The sequence below is a fragment of the Colobus angolensis genome, unplaced genomic scaffold (assembly GCF_000951035.1).
Source record: "Colobus angolensis palliatus isolate OR3802 unplaced genomic scaffold, Cang.pa_1.0 Scaffold17, whole genome shotgun sequence".
Classification (NCBI taxonomy): domain Eukaryota; kingdom Metazoa; phylum Chordata; class Mammalia; order Primates; family Cercopithecidae; genus Colobus; species Colobus angolensis.
The window spans coordinates 4,668,658-4,678,974 of NW_012114821.1; the positions used below are offsets into that span (position 1 = coordinate 4,668,658).

General features: G+C 47.4%; 1 protein-coding gene across 1 annotated transcript in view; it reads left to right on the top strand.

The window, feature by feature from the left end:
- AGO2 (argonaute RISC catalytic component 2) overlaps positions 1–10,317 on the top strand; it is a 79,450-nt gene that overhangs the window by 20,291 nt on the left and 48,842 nt on the right. The window contains exons 3-5 of the mRNA XM_011938128.1: positions 2,166–2,186; positions 9,627–9,650; positions 9,911–9,920. Coding sequence (XP_011793518.1) covers positions 2,166–2,186; positions 9,627–9,650; positions 9,911–9,920 — 55 coding nt within the window. The remainder of the gene's footprint in view (positions 1–2,165; positions 2,187–9,626; positions 9,651–9,910; positions 9,921–10,317) is intronic.

Here is a 10,317-nt window from a genome sequence, read left to right on the forward strand (position 1 = left end):
AAAAAAAAAAAAAAACAAGGGCCTGGTTCTGGAAAACTGAGGTCCAAACACTGGATAGAACTGACCCTCTGAGATTAAGTTATTACCCTTTGAGATCCAAGACAAAATTTCTAAGTCATTCATCTCTAAGCTTCAACAATTCTCATACACAAATGACATATGAAAAATGAAAGGAATAAAAAAATCATTCTATCACTACGCAATAGTCACAATTAGCTTTTCATATATGTGTGTATATATGTGTGTGTATATATTTTATATATATATAAAAATATCTCCATCACTACGCAATAGTCACAATTAGCTTTTCATATATGTGTGTATATATGTGTGTGTATATGTTTTATATATATATAAAAATATATAAAGTTTTTGTGTTGAGACACAGTTTCAGGATAGTGAAATACATACATCGTAAATGTACAACTCGAAGAATTTTGACAAACATATATACTGATCACCCTAGAAAGTTGCCTCATACCCTCTTCCAGTTACCCCAGCCCCTAAAGTCACAGTATTCTGCTCTGTGTCACATAGATTAGTTTCCGGGTCTGTCTAGTGACACAGCCTCAATCCCGACTGCTTTTACTCAGCAGAATTTATGAGACCCACCTGCGCCATTGTGTGTATTCGTAGCTTATTTTTATTGCTAAAGAATACTCTATTGCCTATTTCATAGTCTGTTTTTCATCTTCCTCTTAAACACATGGGCAGTCGAGGCTGTGGCCATTATGAATAAGGCTGCTGTGAACATTCTTGTTGAAGTTCTTTTTATGAAGTTCTATTTATCTTCTCTCTTAGATAAGTACCTAGGAGTAGAATTGCTGGGTCGAAGGGTAGGTGTGCGTTTAGCTGCATGTGAACCTGTCAAATAAATGGTGTTCCCATGCTCCCGTTCGTTTTCCTCCCGTCAGCTCCGCTGAGTGTTTCTGAGGCCACCCACCCCCACCAGCGCTCGCTGTGGTCAGGCGTTTTTTGTGTGTTTCGGTGGGTGGACAGTGGTTTCTCATTGTGGCTAATTTTCATTTCTCTGGTAACTGATGAGCTGAGCGTCTTTCCGTGTGTTTATATATTATTTTCATCCATTAAGCGATATATCATTTCCAGCAAAGTGTTGAAGTATTTTGACCTGTTTTTTTTTTTTTTTTTTAAACCGAGTTTCTTATCTTTTTGTTATTGATCCATGAGAGTTTTTAGTATATTCTAGATGCATGTTGCATCTGTCAGGGTCCTCTGCATGTACCGCACGACAACGTTTGACCAGTGACAGACCATATATACCACAGTGGTCCCAAAAGATTGTAAGGGAGCTGAAAAATTCCTGTCACCTACTGACGTCATAGACCACGTAACGTTGTAGAGCGGTGCATTACCTTTTCTGAGTTTAGATTTTTTTATTTTTTATTTTGAGATGTAGTCTTGCTCTATCACCCAGGCTGGAGTCCAGTAGCATAATCTCGGCTCACTGCAGTCTCCATCTTCTGGATTCAAGTGATTCTCCTGCCTCATCCTCCCGGATAGCTGGGATTACAGGCACCTGCCACCACACCTGGCTAATTTTTTGTATTTTTAGTAGAGATGGGATTTCACCATATTGACCAGGCTACTCTCGAACTCCAGACCTCAAGTGATCTGCCTGCCTCAGCCTCCCGAAGTGCTGGGATTACAGGCATGAGCCACTGGGCCCAGCCTAGGTATATGTAGATGCACATATCCTTACCATGGTGTTACAATTGCTTGCAGTGTTCAGTAGTCACATGCTGTACAGGTTTGCAGCCTAGGTGTGTGGTAGACTCTACCTCGTGGGTGTATGTAAATATACTCCATGATGTTCACACCGCAACGAAATCGCCTGAGTGAATTTCTCAGGCCATATCGCCATGGTTAAACCACACATGACTATACATATATCTATAGATACGAGAGGGGATTTATTAGGGGAATTGGCTCACATGATTGTAGAGGCTAAGGTGTCCCACAGCAGGCCGTTTGTAAGCTGGAGAGCCTAGAGTGTCAGTAACAGGACTCTGAAAGTCTTATAATCAGGGAAGCCAAAGACCTGGAACCCACGGGGCTGCTGCTATAAGTCCTGGAGCCCAAAGGCCAAAGGAGCCTTGAGTTCTGATGTCCAAGGCAGGAGGAAGACAGTGTCCCAGCCCCAGGAGGGACGGAAGAAATCACTCTTTGTTTCCTTTTTTTTTCTATCTGGGCCCCCAGCTGATTGGATGGCACTACCCACACTGGGGACAGATCCCCACCCGGTCCCTGACTAACACGCCGTCTGCTCTAGAAGCAGCCACACAGGCACACCCAGGAGTCACGCTTTGCCAGTTCTCTGGATTATTCTTTAATCTAGACACATTGGCACCTAAAAACCACCATCATACAAGTCTATACTGGGAATATTTTCTCCTGGTCCAAAACTTGTCATCTCACCTTCCTAATGGTGTCTTTCTTTTAATGAGCAGAACTTTTTAGTTTTGTTGAAGTCTAATTAATAAATGTTTAAAAACAGCCGTTACATAGTGTATTCTCTCTAGGAAATTTTTGCCTACCCAGGGATCATAAAGATATTCTCCTGTTTTTATTTTAGAATTATGGTTTTTGCTTGCATATTTAGTCCGTGATCCATCTTGAATTAATTTTTATGTATGGTGTGAGGTGGTGGTCTGTTGAAAATATTTTTCTTTCACCCACTGATTTACCTTTTGACTTTTGAAAAAAATCATTTGATTGTACAGGTTGAGTATCCCTTATTCAAAATTCTTAGGACTAGAAGTGTTTCAAGTTTTCATTTATTTATTTATTTATTTCTATTTTGGAGTATTTCCGTTATGCTTACCAGTTGAGAATTGTAGATCTGAAAACCTGACACCCAGAATGCTCCAATGAGCATTTCCTTTGAGCGTCATGTTGGTGCTCATGAAGTTTCAGGTTTTGGAGCATTTTGGATTTGGGGTTTTCAGATTGGGGTGCTCAACCTGTATATGTGTGTGGATCTATTTCTGGATTATCTTCTGTGTTGTCTTTAGGCAAGGAACTCTTGGTCATTTTAACTATAGTTAAGTGGTAAGGCTTGAAATCCGATTCAGTAATTCTTCCAAATTTGTTGTTCTTCACAATTGTTTTAGCTATTCTGGATCTGTTGTTTTTCCAAGTACATAGAATAATAAATATAAAGAACTCATCAATTTATGCTAGAAAGCCCCTTTGAATTCTTTATTGTGGTCACTATGAATCCGAAGTATGCTGTGTTTTTGGACGCTATTATAAATTGTTGTGTAAATTTTTCTTTTCCTGGAATGTGGGGAGTGCCTGCTGTTGAGTATGGTGTTGATTTTTGGGGTGGTAAAAATGTTCTAAGCCATGGCGATGGTTGCAAAACTGAATATGCTGAGAGAGAATGTCTGGGAACTTAGTTCTCATATCTGTAAAACTAAACAGTTGGATTCACTCAACGTGTCCAGAGTATGTTGAGAGTTCTATGAGGTTCTTTAAATATGCACTTACTAGAACGTGTATTTCTGAACAAAAACTCTGTGCACCACTGGGTTAAGCAGCTTTCTTTACTAAAGGTCTTCCTAGATCTTTTAGTATATGTCATTGCTGTGTGGCTCTCCATCAGTGGGACTGCTGGTTTGTTTTTGCATTTCCCTGGGATAGAACCCTGTGTGAATCTGTGATTTAGGGGGTACTCTTACAACCAGAATGAGGGCATGAAGCAGTATACACATTTCTTTTTTCCTTTTTTTTTTTTTTTTTGAGACAGGGTCTCACTCTGTTTCCCAGGCTGTAGTACAGTGGCATTATCTGGGCTCACTGCATCCTTCACCTCCTGTGTTCAAGCGATTCTCGTCCCTCAGCCACCCATCCGGAGTAGCTGGGATTGCAGGCATGCACCACCACAACCGGCAAATTTTGTATTTTTAATAGAGATTGGGTTTCACCATGTTGCTCAGGCTGGTCTCAAACTCCTGGCCTCTTGTGGTCTGTCCGCCTTGGCCTCCCGAAGTGCTGGGATTACAGGCGTGAGTCACTGTGCCCAGCTAATTTCTGCATTTTTAGTAGAGACAGGGTTTCACCATGTTGCCCAGGCTGGTCTCAAACTCTTGGCCTCAAGCAGTCTGCTCACCTTGGCCTCCCAAAGTGCTGGAATTACAGGTGTGAGCCACCACACCTGGCCCATATTTTCTGGGCTGTTGACTGGTGCAGTGGAAGGTGGGCCCTTAGGCCCTCGACCACAGTATACAAGCAGCTTTCTTTTATGAAACTAGGCATGGCCAAGGCTTTGTCATCGGACACCAGAAAGAGGCTGAGGGTGATGAGAACGTGGTGTCTTTCCAGGACTGTGCTACTACACGCCGGTGGTTTCGCCTGCCAGGGTCGGGTCATGCAGTTGGTAAGCAGCAGATGCAGGGCAGGAGCTGCATGCACAGGACCAAGGCCAGCCCACTAGGCTGTGAGCCAGCTTGAGAGTTGCTGCCTAGACCTAGGAAGCTTTAAGCCCTATCTCAAAATTGTAATCAATCAAAACAGCATAGGAAAATGTCAGAAGTAAAATGTTTGCTGGCAAGACCTGTGTGGGAGCCCTGGCCTGCCTCCTAGGACCCTCGTCCCTCCTCCCACGACCCACGTTCCTGAGACCCCTGCTCACGCCTCAGCTGCAATGCCCTAGAGGTGCAGTGGTGGCTGAGGCAGACGTGGCTCCTGTCCCCAGTGGGGAGGTGGATGGTGCCCATGGTCAGCGCCGCTGGAGGGGAGCTCCGAGTGCAGAGGGAGACGCGGTGGGGCCCTGAGCCTGTCATGAGTCTGGGCCCGGGGAGCTCCTCCGTCCTGCTGCTCGGTGTCTCCTAGCCATTTCTCTTTCCACGCTGCAGCCTCTGTGAGAGCAGGATGGCATCTTAGTCCTGAATTCCCAAACCTTGTGCAATGCCCCGGGTCGATGCTTAATGAGTGCAACACAGCGGCTTTGTCCAAGGTCATGAGAAAGATGCCCTTGCACCTCAGTCACCTCCGTGACCACGTTCTGACAGCTACCTAGTGAAGCAGCCTCAGTGCCGTCAGGCCCTGCAGTAAAGTCCGCCCCTTTTCCCAGGGCTGCTGGGGTGGGGTTTGGTGCAAGCAGGACCCCTCCTCTCAGGAGCGTCCTGTACAGCTGTGGGCACTGAGGTGGCTGCACAACACAGCCAGTCTTAAGCCAGCCCCAAGAAAGCGTGGGAGCAAGGGCCGCACAACCTAAGCCTTGCTGAAGTCATGTGGGCCTTGCCCCCATGCTCTGTGCTGAGAAGCACGGGTGGGCTACGAGGAGGAGATGGGCTCATCTCCCTTCCCCTGCCCCTCTTCCTGCTTGTTCGTCTTGAGCTCCGTCAAGTGGCCCCAGAAGAACTAGCAGACGCGATTGCCCTGTGCTGTGAAGCGGAGGGCCAGGCAGCATGGCTGCGTCACACTCAGCCTCGCACCTGGAGCTCTGTGACTCTGGGCATGAGCCACTCACAGGAGTGCAGGTGGGCCCTGCCTCTTTAGAAGACAGTGTGGTGCGGGTATTAAAGCAGAAACACCTCTGACACACCCGTTCTCCTTCTCAGTCTCTGTATCCCAAGGAGATGTATGTGATGACTCCTCTGAACAAAAAAGAACAACAAAAGACACCATCTGAATATCAGTAGGAAGCGACAGGTTAGAGGAGTGCACTGGGGAATGCAGTGTGGCCTCAGCAGCAGTGGAGTGGGGCTCCCAGGTTGACCTCCAAGCCCAGAAACACAGGCAACTAAGTAGCAAGTGGTTAAGTGGTAAACACTAAAGGCACATGATTATGGGTCTGTAGTTCTAGACTTGGTGGCCACACTGTATACAGTTAGGAGGAAAGATCTCAAAGACACAGAGTAGGAAAATGGGAGCCTCAGAAGTGTGGGTTTGATACCGTGTGTATAAAAATAATAAAGCACTGTATTTGTAGATAGCTGTGTGTTTATGTGAAAGCATAGGTTTGGAAAGGATAAGGTTACTTCTTAGAATGGAGATTGAAATGAGTGGGTAGTGGAAACAGACTTTTAGCTTTTTGGGGCTTTTTTTTTTTCTTTTTGAAACAGGGTCTCCCTCTGTAACCCAGGCTGGAGTGCAGTGATGCAATCATGGCTCACTGCAACCTCGACCTCCTGGGGTCAAGCGATCCTCCCATCTCAGCCTCCCAAGTAGTGGCGTGCACCACCACACTCCACTAATTTTTAAATATTTTGTAGAGATGGGGTGGGTCTCTCTGTGTTGCCCAGGCTGGGACTTTCAGCTTTATCGTTATGTGAAACTTTCGATGAGAATGTATTAAGGCAAAAACTGTGTAATTAGAAATTAATGAAAGGATGACATTTGTAAAAGAGGGAACCTGTCAGAGCTGTGACAAAAGGGCAAACAGGCAAACAGGGCAGGCACTTGATTCCCTGCATTAGCAAGCACGCTCCGGCTTCTGCGAGGCGGCCCTGGCCCTGTGTGGGGTGCTGCTTGGCACTGCCCTTGTCCTGGGTGGTGACTGAGGAGGGAGTTGTCCCTGCTTAGGACTTGGCAGAACGAGCACTGACAGCTTGGCGGTGGTTCTTTTCCTTCGTTTCACCATGGGTCACGCTCTCAGAGGCTGGGGCCCACTGGTGGACGGAATGCATGCAAGTGGGCTCCTGGGCTGTCATCTTTGTTGCGAAGTCAGGAGCAAGCCTGAGACCTGGTTGGCCAGCAGAGCTGGCTCTCCAGAAGCAGGGACACTCTCTCACTTTCCAGTGCTTGCACTGGATTGAAACGAAGAACCAGATTCGGGAACTCCGAGAGCAGCGTCCCTAGGTGGCTCCATGGGCTGGCTGGGGAGTTCGTGCCTCACAGGTACAGTTTCACTTTGGGGAAATGAAAAACATCTGTGGACGGAGGGTGGTGATTGTTGGACGCACTTAATGCCACTGAACTGAACCCTCCGTTGAAATGGTCAATTTTATGTTATCTGTATTTTTCACAGTTTCACGAAGAAAGAAAATTCACTGCCAAGTACGTGGTCATCTGTGTTTGAGGAGGGAAGGGACCCCCTGCATTAGAATTAGGCAGCAAGGTGCCATCCTGCTGCCACAGCCACGAGGTCCACTTTCTCTGCTTTATGCAAGATCGGCCCCTCCTCACCCTCAGCAGTGGGCCCCGAGGCACGGGGGCTGCGGCAGGTGGCCAGGGATGCTCGCTCTGCGCAGTGGATGCCTGAGTGGTGGCCAGGATTGTCTGCTGGCCGACTGCACGGGTGTGCATTGCAGCCCCTTGGGGCACTGCCTTGCTGACACGACCAAACAGCCTCCTCCTCTTGAGAGATCTGCCCAGCCCAAACCGCATACTGTGCTGGGTGTTTAGGATGAGCTGGACCTGACCCCGCCTCCAGGGGCCCACAGGACGGTCAGTGAGTGGAGTCATCATGCCGAGTGCTGGATGGGGCTCGGGACAGTGAGGGTTCATCCAGAGGAGTCTCCAGTAGCGGGGCTCCGTTGTAGCTCCTTGAATCCTGGGTGTGTGGTTGCCTGCCATAAGTCATTGAGAAATGTGTCCTGCTCTCTCTCTCCTGCCGCCCCCCTCCCCTGGGCCTGTTTCTGGGCTCTGGGCTCTGTCCCGAGCTCTCTGCCTGCCTCAGCGCCACTGCTTCCCTCCAGGTGCTCCTCCTCAAGAATACCTGCCAGCCTTTGTCCTTCAGATTTCCACTTCTATTTTAGGATGAGTTTATTAAATCCTATCAAACAAAAATACATCCCACTCTGGATTTTTACTGAAATTAAAAGGATGGATTTGTTTGACGAAAATATTCTGATCCACAAACATGGTATATCTCTTTACTGAATTTTTTTTTAAGTCGGAGTGTTTCTGACTCTCAAAGAAAAAATTTCTGGGGCAGGCACGGTGGCTCATGCCTGTAATCCCAGCACTTTAGGAGGCTGAGGTGGGCGGATCACGAGGTCAGGAAATCAAGACCATCCTGGCCAACATGGTGAAACCCCGTCTCTATTAAAAATACAAAAACTAGCTGGGCATGGTGGCACGCTCCTGTAGTCCCAGCTACTGGGGAGGCTGAGGCAGGAGAATCACTTGAACCCAGAAGGTGGAGGTTGCAGTGAGCCGGGATCATGCCAGAGCACTCCAGCCTGGCTTATGAGCGAGACTCCGTCTCAAACAAACAAACAAAAACTTTGTGAATACAGGTTGGGACTCGGAACCGCCGTGCCTGCCTCCATCCTCCCTGTCTGTGTGGCTGTGAGAGGACCCCCACCTCAGCTGCACCCCTGCTATGGGGAGGACCACAGTGCTTTTGGCTGCCGCCCTCCAATGGTGGGGCAGACAGGTGGGGGTCAGGGCAGAGGTCTTTTCTTTTAGAAACTAGAAGGAGGAGGGAGGCCAAGGTGCAGGGTGGCCACCGATTCTGAAGTATGTAATCAATGATGTATTGCCATTATGTTACATTCTACAATTAAATAACTGTTTCCAAACATAGCGGTTGTGTATCACCAAGTCACTCAGGAATTCCTCCTGTGATATGCAACTTAGAGTGGCCACGAGATTGTCTCATAGGGAAAAAAGGAGGGGGGAACTGCCAGTGTACTGCCAGGGACCAAATCTTTGTGGAGAACCTGGATTTCACAGAGGGGAGAGGACAGGGAAGCCGGGGGACCCATCCCTGCAGGAGGCGGTGCTTGCAGGCATCATCACTGAGATGTTTGTTGGATGGCCTACTCCGCCACTCCTTTTCCGCCACCTCTTTCACTGAGAACACAGGAGTGAAGAAAGGTGCCCTGGAGGGCAACGCGCATCTTTATCCAAGGAGGGGCACAGGCGGCACTCACCCTGTGCGTGGCCCGCAGCCCAGACCAGGAGACAGTGCTCTGGCTTTCTGAAGCTTCCTTTTGCTCTGTAGCCTCTTCTGAATTTTCAGCAAATACAGTCCTAATGTCCAGCAGTAATGACAGTTTTTTTCTTCTTTACAATCCCTTTCTTGCCCTACGGTGGTAACTGTGACCTGTAGCGCAGCATTCAACAAAAGTGGTGATTTGGGCGTCTTAGTTACTTTGCGAGCCTCAGGGAAAGTTGGTTTGCTATAGACTTTGAAAAGGTTTCCATGCAGATTTCCTACCAGATTAAGACTTTTCCTTCTATCCCTACTTCTCTAATTTTTTTTTTTTTTTTAAATCATTAAGTACCAGGCATGATGGCTCATACCTATAATCCCAGCACTTAGAGAGGCCAAGGTGAGAGGATTGCCTGAGCCCAGCCTAGGCAGCATGGCAAAGTTTCATCTCTACAAAAAGTTAGAAATTAGCCATTGTGGTGGCATGTGCCCATAGTCACAGCTACTTGGGAGGCTGGTGGGGAGGGTCCCTTGAGCCCAGGAGTTCAAGTTCGCAGTGAACTGTGATTGCACCACTGCACTTCAGCCTGGACAACAGAGTAAGATTCTGTTTCAAAAAAAAAAAACAAAAAACCATGAGTGGATGTTGAATTTTATTAAATGCTTTTCTTCTACAATTTTGAAATTGTCATAATTTTTCTTTTTGTTTTTGTTGTTTCGTTTTTGAGAAGGAGTCTCGCTCTGTCACCCAGGCAGGAGTGCAGTGGTGCAGTCTCAGCTCACTGCAACCTCTGCCTCCTGGGTTCAAGCAATTCTCATGCCTCAGCCTCCCAAGTAGCTGGGACTATAGGCATGTGCCACCATGCCCGGCTAATTTTTTTTTTTTTTTTTTTTTTTGAGATGAAGTCTCACTCTGTTGCCCAGGCTGGAGTGCAGTGGCATGATCTCAGCTCACTGCAACCTCCGCCTCCTGGGTTCCAGCGATTTTCCTGCCTCAGCCTCCCAAGTAGCTGGGATTACAGGCACCTGTCACCTTGCCTGGGCTAATTTTTGTATTTTTAGTAGAGACAGAGTTCCACCATGTTGGCCAGGCTGGTCTCGAACTCCTGACCTCAGGCGATCCACCCGCCTCAGCCTCCCAAAGTGCTGGGATTATAGGCGTGAGCCACCGTGCCCGGCGAGCTAATTTTTTTATAGTTTTAGTAGAGACAGGGTTTCACCATGTTGGCTAGGCTGGTCTTAAACTCCTGACCCCAAGTAATCCACCCACCTCAGCCTCCCAAAGTGCTGGGATTACAGGCGTGAGCCACTCCGCCTGGCTACGATTGTCATAATTTTTCTCTAATATGTTACATTGATTTTTACAGATACCAACTTTTATCAAGATATAATTCACGTACAACAAAATGCACCTGTTTTAAGTATAGGCACACCTCATTTTATTGTGCTTTGCTATGTATGTATGTATG